Consider the following 16,640-nt stretch of genomic DNA (forward strand, 5'->3'; position numbering starts at 1 on the left):
CTAAGGACCTTCTTATTTATTTGCCTCAAATATGAACAGTTTGTCAATAAGCTAAAAAACTTACTTGTTTTAAAAAGGACTCCAAAGCTATAAATGCAAGTCTTTTCATTTCATGATTGGCGTGGCCACACCACTTGGACATTACTTCAAAGAGGGAGCGATAGTTTTCTATGAGGTAGTTACTGAACTGGGAAGCATGTAAGGCCATAATATTTAACCCAGCTAAAAAATAAAAACAGAAATAACATTAATTACAATACATTTTTTTTCATTGCTTCTGTTTTACTATGTTTTTTAATCAGATTTTTATCATACAAAACAGTGTTTAACAACATACAAAACCAATGTTAATGGTCATACAGCAACATCAATGCAATCAACGAGTATAACACTAGCTACATCTCATAAGCATATGGGTCAAAAGATTACCTTGGCTTAAATTAGAAAGCATTATTCGTGCTGCCACTATTTTAGCTTGCATTGTAAACAAAGGTTATTTATTTCAAATACACTGTATGAACAGATAGCTAGAGATAGCTATAGATGTATATTGGTGTACAACACACACACTTTTTCCCCTTAAAATTAGGGGAAAATCATGGGTGCGTGTTCTACGCCAATCCCCGTTGTCTGTTGGGGCAACAGGAGCGCCGCCGACATCGGCTGAGCCGAGCCGAGTATACTGTGTACTCGGCTCCAATTGCAGTGATGCCCAGTCCCGCCTCATAGCCTTTACATCCTGCTAGTGGCCCGGTGTTGTGTCCATCATAGGAGCCGGGCCAAGGGGCAGGACAGGGGGGCTGTGACTGTGAGCAGAGCCGAGAACACAGTACACTCGGCTTGGCTCGGTCTATGTCGGCGGCGAGAGGAACTGAATATCTCGGCAGCGGCAAATTCAAAACCCAAATATGCTGCAATTTTGGGCAAGGCTGCAGATGGATAGTGTATAAGGGTGCAGATGGACAGCGTGCAAGGCTGCATTGATGGGCATTTAAAAATTAAATTTTTTTCCCTTAAACTTCCCCCCTAAACTTGTGGTGCGTGTTATATGCCGATAAATACGGTATAATATATACACATATATACATATACATATACACACACACACACACACACACACACACACACACACACACACACCCCAGGGGGATTACATAGGTTTTCAAATTTTCTATGCTGATGTATTCTTTTTTTTTTTGCCAGGAAATTATGATGTTGAACTGATTTTCCACTCCGTAACCGTGGAAGAGCTAGGGGACATCACCTCAGCGGGCAGAGCAGAATTATTAAACATGTTAAGAAGTCAATGTGTCTAGTTTTGGGCATCTTTGTATATCATATCCTATGGATAAAGTCTGATGGACCACAATCACTTGTGGGACACAGAGAAATGTCTAAAGTTCCATCCATGCATTATGGAAGAGGTGTGATAAACTATTTAAGATAAAAACATGGGTAAATATTTACATTAGCGATAGGGACACCAGAGAGAGTGTTAAAGCCCCATACACACTATCAGTTTTTCTGCTGAGTTTTTCCTTCAGGTTTACCAAAACCATGTAGTAGAAGGGCCTGTCTGATTGAATACGAATTGAAACTTCTAATGTTTGACCTCATATTATATGGTTTTGGTAAGTCTGATGGAAAAACTCAGCAGAAAAACTGATAGTGTGTATGGGGCTTTAGAACTTGGTCACAAATTTCCTCCAATAACGAATTCACCTCCCACCCTAGGTGAAATATGAGTGTGTGTATGTAACTCAGCCTTCAAAGTTCCATATAATTAGGACATTAGCCCTTTTTTAGAATCAGTTTGTGCATTTACACATAAAATAAGGTTCTTGACTACCTAGCTCACACTCACCGAAGGCACACAGTGCCTGCCTGTTTCCATTGAGAAAAAAGACTTGTCTTTAGTCTAAGGAAGCTTGGGAACACATCTATAACCACATTTACAAGGGCTCTGTAAATGTTATGGTCCAGGAGAATGCCTATAAGGTGCAAACGGAATGGTACACTAACAAGGCTTCACAAGTTTTCACCTTTAGCTTCCAACATATCCTGGGCTCATTATTTTATATCTGGTGGGCTTGCGTGCTACTCCAGACTTACTGGTCCAAGGTTCACAGCATCATCTCCTCCATCACTACCTTTGCATTGGACTACACTCCAGCTCCATTTCTGCCACACCATACATCCCTCCCACGGAAAGCGTTTTTCACATTCCTAGCATTGCATGTGGTTAAAGTGATACTAAAGTCTCATTGTTTTTTTTTTTTGTTTTTTGTTTTTGGGTTAAAGATAACAAACATGTCTAACTTACCTGCTCTGTCTTTATATGCAAGGTATGGTTATCACTGAATATGGAAATAATGGACACCAGTGTTTATTTTTTCCCTTGCGTTTGTTTATTTGGTTTTATTTTTTATTATATGCATTACATTGTACAGGTGTCCTGTATAAACTCTTTGCATAAAACTCAGTAAACTTTTTTTCGGGGAAAAAAAAAAAAAAAAAAGGATTTTTGTACTCACCATAAAATCCTTTTCTCTGTAGTTCACTAACACAGCTCCTTTACTTTACACCAGACATGTCCAAACTCCGGCCCGCGGGCCAATCGTTGCCCGCGGTCCCGTTTTGAACGGCCCGCTTGGTTATTTGGACATATACATCTTTTGTGGCCCCCGACGATCTCCCAGTGGCGAGGCCACAAAAGATGTATATGCCTTGTAAGGTACAGGGAGGAGGCGGGACTGAGCACCGTACACACACAGGAATATTTCCTCTGTAATAGGAAGTCACGTCTCAGGCGATGCCATTGGATGACTGTTTTGTCCATCAAAGGAGGAAGGACTTTCTATTAAAGAGGCCGCCGTGTAAACAGGAGATTCTCCGGTAGGTAATCTTTGGCGCTCATCAGTGCGTTCCTGGCTATGGCGAGTACGTACCTGGCTATGGTGGGTTCTGCATTCCTGGCAATGGTGAGGCTACATTCATAGCAACGGTGAGTCTGCAGATGGGCACCTGTGAGGCTGCATTGATGGGCACCTGTGAGGCTGATGGGCACTGACCATTATTTTGCTTCACAGTTCTTTATTTAAAATGTAATTTTTTTCCTGAAACTTCCCTCTTAAATTGACAACACGCACAAGCTCATCTCTTGCCGCACACAGCCACAAAGGCAATAGAATTCTTGTTGGGCACTGTATTAGTGCTCGAATGAACACACTTAGACCGAATTTTAACGGTTCGAAAAATGTCAGGCAAAATGGTCACCATCACGCATGTTCACTTCATCAAATCTTTGGACACCCCTGCTTTAGACCATCGGGTTGTTACGACACCTTCAGGAGAAGACTAGGCAGAAGATGTTAACATATACAAAAACAAAAACAGAACTTTCTAGTTCTGCCCAAGTTCCGGTCCCTTCAGTAACAAGCCCCCAGCCTGCATCCTCAGTAAGTCAACAAGCAGTAGAACGTAAACAATAGAAGGGGAGGGTGCTGTGTCAGTCAGTGAACTACAGAGAAAAGGATTTTACGGCGAGTACAAAAATCCTATTTTCTCTTACGTTCACTGACACAGCTCCTTTACTTTAGACCATCGGGACGTCCCCAAGCAGTGTCAAAATGAGGGGTGAGAAACAGCATAAAAACTTCACCCACAAAAACAGAAGTGCTCCCTAACCGGGGAGTCACCTAACCGCATCAAACCTTAACAATGCAACAGTGAATTTTACTTTAAAAGTTAACTGTTTCTCGTCAAAAAAAAAAAAACAGAAAAACTTAAGTGCAATTGCAAATTACACGGCCGCCTACAAAACTTTGCGGCTAAAACAGTCATCAGCCGATGCACTGACATCTACCTTGGAGAAATTTGTAATGGTGTGAACATATGACCAAATCGCTGCTTTACACACTTGATCGACAGACACTTGATGTCGAAAGGCCCAAGAGGTTCCAATTCCCCTGGTGGAATGGGCTGTAACCGGAAAGGGGGGCACCTGCCCCGTCAAGGCGTAGGCCTGTACCACAATCTGTCTGATCCACCTGGAAATGGTGGCCGAGGAGACCACCATGCCTTTTTTCGGACCAGCTACCAAAACAAAGTCTGACTTCTGAAAGGGAGCCATGGCAGACAAATATACCCTTGGGGCCCAGACCACGTCCAGGGAATGGAGGGCCACCTCCTTAGGATGTGTCGGTTTAAGACACAAAGATGGTAACACAATGTTTTCATTGACGTGGAATGCCAAAACCACCTTCAGCAGAAAAGAAGTTTGCAGACGAAACACCACCTTATCCTCATGGATAACCAGATAAGGCGACTTGCAAGACAATGCCGCCAGTTCCGAAACCCTCCTGGTCGATGTAATGGCCACTAGAAAGACAACTTTCTGGGAAAGAGTCAACAACGGAATTTCCCTGATATTCTCAAATGGTGGTTTCTGAAGCGCTGATAACATCAGGTTCAGATCCCAAGGGGGTAACGGTGGATGCACCGAACTATATGCCGAACCCCCTGAACAAAAGTGCTCACTAGAGCGTGAGACGCCAAGGATCGCGGAAAAAATTCAGCCAAGGCTGATATTTGTCCTTTAATGGTGCTTAAAGCCAATTTCTGCTCTACTCCATGCTGTAGAAACAGCAAGATCCTGGATATGGAATAGGAGCGCGGACGCCATCCTTTCTCCTCACACCTGGAGATGTAGGCCTTCCTGTACGATGATATCGCTTCCGAGAAGAATATTTCCGTGCTCTCAACATAGTTGAAATCACAGAGTCCGACAGGTCCTGGTTCCTTAGCACCTGGCTCTCAATAGCCATGCCGTTAAAACCATTGATGGTAAAGCAGGATGGAGAATCAGCCCTTGAGACAGAAGGTCCTCTTGTAAAAGCAGTTGCCAGGGGGCGTCCGCCACCAGGTGCACTAGGTTGGCGTACCAGGGATGCAGAGGCCAATCTGGGGCAATCAGAATTACTGAAATCCCCTCGGCCTCCACTTTGCAGAGCAGATGTGGTAGTAGCTTTAGCGGAGGAAAGACATAGATCAGTTGGTACTGACCCCACGGAGCCACCAGGGCGTCTGCCCAAGGATCTCTTGTCCTGGGCACGAATCTCTGCACCTTCCGATTGAGACGGGAAGCCAGGAGATCCATGTCTGGTGTGCCTCATCGCAGGCACAGTAGCCTGAACACCTCCAGATGCAGCGTGCATTCTCCTGGGTCCAGCATCCGACGACTTAGGTAGTCTGCCAGTTCTCCACTCCAAGGATGTAAATGACTGATAGGGCCGTACATGTCGCTCTGCCCACTGAAGGATGCGAGTGAGCTTCCGTGCGGCAGCCGAGCTTCTTGTTTGTTTTTTTTTGGTTTTTTTTTAATCAAAAAAGGTTTTGAACATTAGACAAATCACAGCAGTTTCCATCGTACAAAAACTTACAGGGATTTAACTCATTTATAGCAGATACATGCATGCATGCATGCATGCTGCACCACAACATTGCATTGTTAGGTTCAGTGCATATATATAGGTTAATCTTTTATGGGCATTGTAAAATTCTAGACAATACTAGCTCCCTGGGGCTCAAACCGGGAGTGTCTAGCCACTGGGACCAAATTCTTTCAAACCTGCCTGGGGTTCCTCTGTGCTGATATATATATTTCTCCATAATGAGGATGTTCCCTGTGTGCGCTATCCAGGTGGTGGTTTTAGGCGGTACCGTTGACTTCCATCTCATTAGAATCATCTTTTTTTTTTTTTTTTTTTAAACAAAAGTTTTTATTGAGGTATAACAAACAAAAATTTACAGGCACCAAGAGTACAATAAGTACAATTGCGAGGTAAGGTACAACAGCTTATAAGTACATCTCTCAAATGTCTTTGTATTTATTTTATAATTATTTTTCCTTTTTTATCCCCTTACTTCTTCCACCCCCTCCCCCTCCTTATGCTAACTAACTTTATATACACATACATACATACATACACATATATATATATATATATAATAAAAAACAGGCAAGAAGCGTATACATATTATTACATATATCCTACGTGTCACTGATATCAGAAGGGTGTACAGTGAGTAAAGTACAGAAATTTCAAAACCGGAGTCTCGAGTAAGGGCCGGTTCACACAGGGGGCGATGCGAGGCGACACCGACTTGCCTCGCCGTGACCTGCCGCGACCTCAGCGGCGACTTGCAAATGACTTCTGTATAGAAGTCAATGCAAGTCGCCCCGAGGTCGCCCAAAAGTAGTACAGGAACCTTTTTTCTGAGTCGGAGCGACTCGAGTCGCTCCTCTCAGAACGGTTCCATTGTACAGAACGGGGGCGACTTGTCAGGTCGCGGCGAGGCAAGTCGTGTCGCCTCGCATCACCCCCAGTGTGAACCGGGCCCTAACAGCGTATGTAAAAGAGGACAAGAGTAGGTATAGGGTGATAACCGGTGCCAGCCATATGGGTCTTCCTGACCTCTGGCTATACTCCCAGTGAGGGGCAAACTACTTATCTGGCAACATATATTCAAGGTTCCTTACATGCAGGTGTCGGGGTCTCGTAACCAACGATCCCATATTTTGTCATACTTGGTCGGTCATTCTCTGTTAATATACATAACCTTTTTATATGGTCAATTATTATTGACCTCCACCTTCCACTCCACCAGCCCAGGGGGTATGGGACGCATCCAATTTCGGGCAATAACTTTCCGCACTGAGAACAGCGTCTCATGCAAGAATGTCTTTGTGTATTTGTCTGTGGTATCTGGAAGCACCCCAAGTAGGCATTGTTTTGGGACCGGAGAGCCCATGTGATCATGTAGAAAGGTGACAACTTGCGCCCAGAGGCCTTGTATTTTGGGACACGACCATATTAAATGAAAGAATGTACCCACCTCCTTCCCACACATCTGACAGAGGGTAGATTGAGAGTTTATATATCTGGCAACCCGCAGGGGGGTGAGATATGCCTGGTGGATAACATAAATTTGAGTCAGTCTGTCATTAAGTTTGGGTGAGACAGCCTTACAAGATTCCAAAGACTCATCCCATTCCACATCCTCCAGAGGGCCTATCACCCTTTCCCAACGAGGTTTGAGTTTGTATGCCAATTTGGTGGAGACTGGGGTAGTAAGCATGTCATAGAAGGACGAGGTTAATTTACGGGGATTAGAGCTCTTGATTATGGCCATAAGTGCATTAGGGGTAGACTGTGGTGCGGATTCCAAAAACTGAGCCCGAGCCGCATGTCTCATCTGTAGAAACCGAAAGAGCATGGATCTGGGAAGTGAAAATTCTGCGCTAAGCGTGGCAAAAGTTTTAAAGGTTCCGTCGACAAACAATTGGTGCATATAGAGAATACCATATGTAAACCAAAGATCTGTATCGGGAAGTCTTAGAAATTCTGACAAAGTTTTATTGTACCACAATAGAGTATAATCATTATAGAGTGGTATCCCTAGCTTGGCAGAAGCTAAGTCCCAAATGCGTCTGTAATGGTATAGCAAGGTCTGTCTGTTGTCCCCCTGACCCACACCGCTAGAGCCCATCGCCAGCGTGTAAATTGAGTCTCCAGTACGTCGAGCCCATCTCGGGCAGAGCAGTTGGAAGAGAATGTGTTGGGTCCCCCAGGAAAAGCAGCATGTTGTCTGCATAAAACATGATCTTCTCCTGTATTCTGCCATATTGGAACCCCTAGACGCGAGTGCTAGCCTGCACCAGGGCTGCCAGTGGCTCCACGGCAATCGCAAAGAGCAGAGGGGACAGTGGGCAGCACTGCCTCATCCCCCTGCTAAGCGTGAAAGCCGGTGACATCCTATCAGCTATCCTAGTGGTTGCTCGAGGCGAGGCATATAACAGCCTGACCCAGGCTTAATTAATCTTTTAATTAATTAATTAATTTAAATTAATTCATCGATTCATCTAATCTTTCCCCAAAGCCGAATTTTCACAATGTTTTCTTGTTCCTCAATGATTGACATATGCCAGCACCGTGGCATTGTCCGACTGGACCCTTATCGGACGCCCTCGCAGTCTCATTGACCATGTGGAGAGGCATAGCCTGATCGCTCGTAGCTCAAGCACATTGATCTGCAGCTTGAATTCCTCACCCGACCAGAGGCCCTGGGTCAACTGTACCCCCAGTACTCCACCCCAGCCAGTCAGGTTGGCATCCGTTGTGATCACTGTCCAATGTAGAGGTAGAAGCGACTTCCCGGACCGAAGTGCCGGGGATCTCAGCCACCAGAGCAGGGAGTCCATGACTAACTGGCTCACCTGAATCTGCCGATCCAGGGATAACGGAGATTTTTCCCATTTCGTCAAGATCTCCTTCTGCAAAACTCTGATGTTAAACTGGGCGTACGGCACTGCCTCGAAAGAGGCCACCATGAGCCCCAGGACTAGCATGCAGAAGTGTAGCGATGTCCACTTGGAGTTCATCAACAGTTTTACCACGCCTCTGAGAGTCTGCAGGGAGAAACTCTTGCTTCCATGGAGTCCAGCAGTAAGCCTAGGTACTCCAAACGCTGAGTCAGTATGAGCACCGACTTTTTTACGTTTAACAGCCACCCAATTTCCTGCAGGGTCTGCATGGTGATCGCCACATTCTCCTTTATTTCAGAGGCAGAAGATGCTCTCAGGAGGAGATTGTCTAGGTAACCTACCATTGTGATCCCGCATTGTCGCAGCAACGCCAGAACTGGAGCCAATACCTTGGTAAAAACTCAGGGGGCTGATGCCAAGACAAAAGGGGAGAGCCACAAACGGGTAGTGGGCATCCCAAACTGCAAATCGCAGAAACTTCTGATGCCGTAGGCATATGGGTATGTGCAGGTATGCATCCTGGATGTTCGACGCCAGGAAGTTCCCTTGATGGAGTGCAGCGACTACTGAGCAATCTGATTCCATTCTGAACCTCTGTACTTTCACAAAGCAATTGAGGGCTTTTAGGTCCAAGATTGGGCTTACCCTTTCCTTTTTGGGAACTACGAACAGATTGGAATATAACCCCTGGAATCTTTCCGGCTGTGGAACAGGTACTATCACCCCGGGACTTAGCAGGTCCCTTAACGCCCCCATGAGGAACTCTATCTTGTAGCCAGAGGAAATCAGTTCGCAGACAAATTGGTCAGACAGCCAAGAGGCCCAAGCTGGCTGCAAACTCCCGAAGGCGACCCCCTACCCGTGAGACGGGCAGGGGCAAGCCTTTACATGCAGTAGTACTCTTGCTTGCAGGCTTGGGGTTCCAGGGACGCTTTTGTCCTTCAGAGGTCGTCCTATCGGGCTGGGGACCTTTAGCCGAAGACCCGGGTGGACAAAAGAGCCATTTATGAGCGGAAAATGAGGGCCCTTACCTACGGCGTGGCTTCTTAGCCTTCCTGGCCTGTGGGAGTAAGGTACTCTTCCCACCAGTGGCATTCTTAATGATGTCATCCAACGAGGCTCCAAAGAGTCACTCACCAAGGAAGGGTAGATCTGTCAGGGCTTGCTTTAGATGCCTGGTCAGCCGACCAGCATTTTAGCCAAATCAGGCGCCTCAGCACCACTGCTGACACTGAAGCCCTGGATAACAGAGGGAGGGTATCTAGGGGAGCATCACAAAACGTACTTAAGGCCTTGCACTAACTGGTCTGCTAGTTCCACGCAGACAGGAGAAGCCTGTTGCTCACCCAATTCATGGTGCAAAAGTTTTACCCACTCGGTCAGTGTCTGTGACACAAGTGCGGAGGCCAGTACTGGTCGCATTACTGACCCCACAACCGTAAACAAGGAACGGGCCACTGCTTTGGCCTTCCTGTCCATGGGTTCCTTAAAGGCAGGACCCCCCCTGGATATAGGGGGGGGTCCACTACCGGAGGAGCCAACCATTTTTAAAAAGGCTCTCCTCAAAGGGGTAACTCACAGCCATATAATTTTGGGACCGAAAAGGTCCGTTGCGGTCTACCCCATTCCTTGTATATAAACTTATCGAAATAAGTCAGATACGGAAACACCTTAAGTGCACGGGCTGGCTTACGGGACCCAAAAGGGACCGCTACCTCAGCAGAGGAATCTGCTGTATCTTGAATCTTCAGGGTATCATGCACAGCTGTGATAAGTGCTCCAACTAGCGCTTTGTCGCACGCGGACCTGGACAGGGACTAATCCTCACTGTCTGATCAGTCATGGTCAGCGTCATCTGAAACAACAGAGCAGGGGCTACCAGTCGGGGGCCCGAGTCTGCTTCAGAGCTCTCCCCAGAAGACGGGGGCACTTTTTACCACCTTTGCCCCCATGCACCGCCTCCATCTTGGCAACGAACGTGTCAAGGACCGCCGACAAAGCGTCCAGAGGCACTGCACTGTTTGCAGGTGAACCGGTTGCAATTGCCTGGAGTTCGGGGGAAAAAAAACGGAGTTACGTACCGGTAACATCCTTTTCCGGGAGTCTTTCAGGACAGCCACCTTAGAGAGACCCTGGCTCCTCCCCTCTCAGGAAACACCGCCTTCAATTTCAAGATTTAAGCCTCGTCCTCCCTCTGTTCCTCAGTTCTTCCAGAGTACCTCCGGCCAACTGGGGAGACACAAGAACACGTCAAACAAACAAACAAACTTTCAATCTTACCTGACGGTCTCGTGTGACGAGTTCCCGACGATCTCCAAAAACCTGGGTGGGAACCGGTGCTGTCCTGAAAGACTCCCGGAAAAGGATGTTACCGGTACGTAACTCCGTTTTTCCCAAGTTCGTCTTTCAGGACAGCCACCTTAGAGAGGATAAGCGAGCACATTACCTTAGGGTGGGACCACTGCTTGCAGCACTTTACGACCAAAGGCTTGGTCATTGGCTGACAGAAGATCCAGTCTATAGTGTTTCACGAACGTAGAAAAACTGGACCACGTTGCAGCTCTACAGATCTGTTCAGGAGATGCACCAGCCCACTCTGCCTGAGAAGTTGCCACTGCCCTGGTTGAGTGTGCTCTAATCCCAACTGGGGGTTCTAACCCCCCCTGCCACGTAAGCCTGCCCAATGGCTAACCTTAACCATCTGGCTATCGTACGTCTAGAGGCTTTGGAACCCTTCCTAGCCCCTGAAAACAACACAAAAAGTGAATCAGACTTCCTGAACTGACTTGTGCAATCTAAATAATGAAGGACATATCTTCTAACATCCAATCTATGAAAGATGTGTTCCTGTTCTCTTACTGGATTTGAACAGAAAGTAGGAAGCACAATCTCCTGGGCTCTATGAAAACTAGAGGCTACCTTAGGTAAAAAGGCCGGATCCGTCTTAAAAACCAAACAGTCCGGAAAAACCTGAAAAAAAGGTGCCCTAACCGAAAGGGCTTCGAGTTCACTCACTCTCCTTGCTGTAGTGATCGCCACCAAAAACACAGTTTTGAGAGTGATCAGTTTTAATGAGCAACATTCCAATGGCTCAAAAGGTTCTCCTGTGAGAAATTGTAAAACTAAAGAAAGATCCCAAACTGGGAAGGGGGAATTTGAAACAGGTCTCTGCCTACTTAGGGCTTTGAAGAATCTCAATATCCAAGGGTCTGATGCTAGCTGCCTTTCTAGGAACACGCTTAAAGCGGATACCTGACCCTTCAGAGTTCCAAGGGCTAAACCTTTATCTGCCCCAGCCTGTAGGAACTCTAGAACGGCTACAGAGCTGCGCACATTGAAGGAGCTCTCTGAGCACCAGCTATTGAACCGCCTCCATACCTTTAAATGGTCCGGGTTTCTTTTTTCCTGCAGTTTAGAAGAGTGGCTACTAAACGATCTGAGAAGCCCCTGCCCTTCAACAATTCCTCCTCAGAAGCCAAGCTGCGAGGTTCCACCGCTCTACCTGAGGACAGCAGATTGGACCCTGAGAAAGGAGATCCTCCTGGACTGGGAGAATCCAGGGGGGTTCTATAGACAGACCCTTCAGAATGGAGAACCACGGCCTCCTGGGCCAGTGAGGTGCGATTAGAATAAGGGTAGTGTTCTCCAACTGAAACTTCCTTAACACTGCCGGAATCAGCACGGGAGGGGGGAAAGCATAGCACCTGGAGAAATTCCAATTCTGTGCTAGTGCGTCCACCCCCAACGCTCCGTCCCCCCTGTTTATAGAAAAGAAGATGGCTACCTTCGCGTTTTCCCTCGAGGCAAAGAGGTCTATCGAAGGAATCCCCCACCTCTGGGTGATCATTTCGAAAACCTCCTGTTTGAGAACCCAGTTGCCTTCTCTCAATGTTCTCCTGCTGAGGAAATCTGCCACCTGATTTTGCTCTCCCTTCAAGTGGATTGCTGACAGGGACAGGACATTTGCTTCGGCCCACCTGAGGATAGCTTTTGTTAGGGTCCATAAGGATTCGCTCCTGGTGCCCCCCTGTCTGTTGATGTAGGCTACCACTGAGGAATTGTCCGACCTGACTTTTACATGATGCCCCCGGAGTTCTCTCTGAAAGGTCCTGAGAGCCAGATCTACTGCCCTCAGCTCCCTCCAATTCGAGGATCTCTTCGACTCCCTCTTCTCCCAGGTACCCTGTATCAGGCGGGAGTCTAGGTGTGCCCCCCAACCTGAGCTGCTTGCGTCGGTTGTGACCACCCTGGATATTGGTAAAATCCACTCTAGGCCCTGGGACAAATTTGCTCCCTTTCTCCACCACCAGAGGGACCTCTTTACCTTATCCGGAACCGACACCAAAGAATCCAGAGACCCCTGGCTGTGATCCCAAACCTTCAGTATAAATAATTGCAGGGGACGGTAATGTAATCCTGCCCACTGAACCGCTGGGAGCGTGGACGTCAGCAAGCCCAATGCCGACATGACCTTCCTTACTGAGATCTGGTGGCTGCCCTGGAGAAACAACAGTGCCTTGTCTACCTTTTGAATTTTTTCTGAAGGGAGGAAGACTTTCTGTTCTGTTGAGTCCAACACATACCCCAGGAAGGTGACCCTCTGGGAAGGATCTAAGTTGGACTTCTCCAGGTTCAGAAGCCAACCCAAGTTTACTAACAGGTCTCTTGCTATCTGTAAATCTCGAGTCAACTGCGTCGGAGAAGGGGCAAACAGGAGAAGATCGTCGAGATACGCGATCACCGAGATTCCCCTGAGACGCAGAAATGCCAGAACTTCTGCCATCACTTTGGTGAAGATCGGGGGGGAAGAGGATAGCCCGAAGGGAAGTGCTTTGAACTGTAGGTGTAGCACCCCTACCGAGGTTCTTACTGCCAGTCTGAGGAAACGCTGGTGGGTCTCTGCGATGGGAATATGCAGGTATGCATCTTTTAAATCTATCGATGCCATGAAATAGTTTGGTGGAAGAAGTGCTTTCACCGAGTAAACTGAATCCATCCGAAACCTTTTGTAGGTGACTGAGACATTCAGAGGCTTCAGGTTCAGGATAAGCCTGAACTTCCCCGAAGGCTTGCGAACCACAAACACGTGGGAATAGAAGCCCCTGCCTGTCTCTCCTGCTGGGACCCGTACTACCACTTCTTGTTCCTCTAACTCCTGCAGAGAGGAAAGAAGGGCAGACGATTTTGATGCACATTTTGGCAGCTCGGTGACAAGGAGTCTCAGAGGGGGGAGTTCTGAAAACTCCAAACGGTAACCTCTTCTGATGATCCCCAACACGAACTGATTGGAGGTGATCATCTCCCACCTTGGGAGGAAGGCCCCCAACCTTCCTCCCACTGTGACCCTGTCGCAGACTTTTTGGGCTGTTCAGGAGGGCGAAAAATTGCTCCCCCGCGCCCCTTGCCCTTGAACCCCCAACTTTTCTTCTGCCGGTCAGTTCTAGGGGCTTCAAACTTTTTCTGAGGATGAGTCTTTTTCTTTGACTGCTCCCCAAATTTCCTCTTAACAGGAAAGGCCTTTTTCCTATCAGCCGTGCGATCCAGCACTGCTTCAAGACCTGGCCCAAACAGCAAGTCTCCTGTAAAAGGGATCCCACAGAGCTTTGCTTTGGACACATTGTCCCCCTGCCAGGTCTTCAGCCATAAGGCCCTCCTAGCTGAATTGGTCAGAGCCGAGGACCTTGCAGACATTCGCACGGATTCAGCTGAAGCATCCGCAATGTATGCTATCCCCTTAAGCAGCATGGGAAAGGAGGATAGAATGGTCTCCTTTGCCGTCCCTGCTTCAATGTGCGCGTTAATTTGGGTAAGCCAATACTCCATATTACGGGCCACCACTGTGGCTGCCATGGCCGGTTTAAGATTCCCCTGTGATGAATCCCAGGCTTTCTTTAGGAGTGAATCCATCCTTCGATCCATAGGGTTTGAAAGTACCCCCATGTCCTCGAAGGCCAGATCAGTGTGTCTGGACACCTGGGAAAAAGCAGCATCTAATCTGGGAGATTTATTCCAGACAAGAGCCTCCTCTTCCGAAAAAGGAAACCTTCATTTTAATGCTCCAGAAAAGAAAGGCTTCCTCTCAGGATCCTGCCATTCCTTCCTGATGGCATCGATCAAGACGTCATGTACCGGGAACACCCGCTTTTTTTGTTCCCCCATGCCCTTATACATCTGATCATGGAGTGACAATGCCTTCTTTTCCTCTTGTATGCCTAAAGTGGTATGAATAGCTCCTAAGAGCTCATCCACTTCCTCCAGGGAAAGCTTATACCGTGAGGTTCTACTGGATTCCCCATCCAACCCCTCATCATCAGATTCCCCTTGGGAGTCTGAGCAGACACTGTCAACCTCTTCCTCAGCTTCCTCTCTGGGACCCCCTGGATTCTCTCCACCTGCCGGAGGAACATCCACAGGGCTAGATGGTACACTCTGCTGCGCTGGTGTAGGAGTGCTCTGGGGCTGAGGCCACTGGAAACTAGAGAAAAGTGTTTTGAAGGACTGGAAAGTATTAGAGAGTTCCTTCACAGAAGCCGCCAGATCTGCCCCCTGTTCTGCTGCCTGCTCCCTAACCAACCCCTCAATACACTCTCTGCAAAGTGCCTTGGGCCAGGAATCCCCCATAGAGGCTCTACATGAAGGACACTTCTTCCTAGAACCATGGGGGGACTTGCTTGTGGCTTTCTGAAAGACAGAAATAAAAGAGAGAGCAGCATAAGATTAAAAAGAAAAAGAAACACCAGCGCTACTTAGAGGACCACCGGGAGTGCCCCCCCCAGGATCAACCACCACCAGGATCCGCACTGCCCTTCCCCCCGACCACCAAGGGGGAAAAAACACCAGTGGAGCTACTGGTTATAAAGTAAGGGAACACCTCCCCAGGGTTCCCCTTACCTTTGAGTGGCTGGTGCTGTTATCTCCAGGAGCTCTTGGAGCCTCTGCTTCAGACATTCTCCTGTTGAGGAAGAGTGGTGCGAACGTGCCTCCTACAGCTGCCTGTACAACTTTAGAAAGAGAGGCTGCACCAGCCGAACGCTTGGTCCCCTTTCACGTGCCGCGTCCGGAACCGGAAGACGCGGATACAACGAAGATGTCCGCCCCCACCGGAACTGACGTCGCCCGTCATCCGGTCCGGCCTCCAGCTCCAAGCCGACTGCTAACACAGGGGGACCTTAGACGTCTCGTTGCAGCGCCCCCCTGGGCGAAACGAAGGGATGGACCTCCCCAAACTTCCTGCTTTCCCCAAGCGAAGTTTAGAGTGCGTGTAAAAAAAGGTCAGTACGAGGGTCCAGCTCCCCAGCCGACCGGACTGCCTACCCTGTTGAAGCACCCACCTGGGTGGACGAACAGGTGAATCTCTAAAACTTCCTGCTTTCCCCAAGCGAAGATTAGAGTACATGTAAAAACGGTCAGTACAAAAATCCAGCTCTCTGGCCGCCCAGACTGCCGAACCCGTCGTAACACCCGCCTGGGTGAATGAACGGATGAACCTCCCAAACTTCCTGCTTTCCCCAAGCGAAGTTTAGAGTACATGTAAGAGGGTCAGTACGACAGATGATCGGACTGCCGAACGGAGTCAGAGCTCCATTCCAGATACGTAGCCTCAGTTTCGCCAACTGATTCAGCTAAGTTTCCTTAGCGGTGTCTCCCCGCCGGAGGAAACACCATAACTGAGGAACAGAGGGAGGACGAGGCTTAAATCTTGAAATTGAAGGCGGTGTTTCCTGAGAGGGGAGGAGCCAGGGTCTCTCTAAGGTGGCTGTCCTGAAAGACGAACTTGGGAAACATCAGTTTCTGAAGCCATGCTAACCCACCCTGTCTGCCACCTGTTGGGGACTTAGGACAGTGAATGGTCCCACCCTCCCAACTGCTGCAGGCTGAGGGGCCCCCACCGCAGGACTCACCATCCTGACCGAGGCCTGTGTCAGCTCCCAGTTGTCTGTGAGAGGAAACCACGCTGTTCTGAGCCTCAGGGAACATCGCCGGGCATAAAAAACGTGCTGGGCTACAACAAAATGGCCGCTGAGCATCCAATATAAAAGGACATAATCACAGGGAAAATGGGTGCCGAACTACAGTAAAATGGTTCCTGACCATGCTTCTGCCTGGTCACACCAAATATGGACGCCAAACAACTGTATACAGAGAGGGACAATGAAAAAAGCCAGAGAATGGCGGCAGACAGCTCTACATTCATCAGCATGAACAGACCTCCAGACACCCAGGGGAGAGACAACAGACACCCAGGGCAGAGACAACAGACACCCAGGGCAGAGACAACAGACACCCAGGGCAGAGACAACAGACACCCAGGGCA

General features: G+C 48.1%; 1 protein-coding gene across 5 annotated transcripts in view; it reads right to left on the reverse strand.

Annotated features, from left to right (window-relative positions):
* PRKDC (protein kinase, DNA-activated, catalytic subunit) overlaps positions 1–16,640 on the reverse strand; it is a 794,135-nt gene that overhangs the window by 698,920 nt on the left and 78,575 nt on the right. For all 5 annotated transcript variants that reach the window (XR_013277654.1, XR_013277655.1, XM_077492661.1 and 2 more), the window contains exon 10: positions 65–222. Coding sequence is in view for 3 of the 5 variants with exons in the window: in XM_077492661.1 (XP_077348787.1) it covers positions 65–222 (158 nt within the window). In the remaining 2 variants the exon portion in view is untranslated. The remainder of the gene's footprint in view (positions 1–64; positions 223–16,640) is intronic.

Source organism: Lithobates pipiens, unplaced genomic scaffold, assembly GCF_037356315.1.
Source record: "Lithobates pipiens isolate NorthernLeopardFrog02 unplaced genomic scaffold, aLitPip1_a1.2 Scaffold_19, whole genome shotgun sequence".
Classification (NCBI taxonomy): Eukaryota; Metazoa; Chordata; class Amphibia; order Anura; family Ranidae; genus Lithobates; species Lithobates pipiens.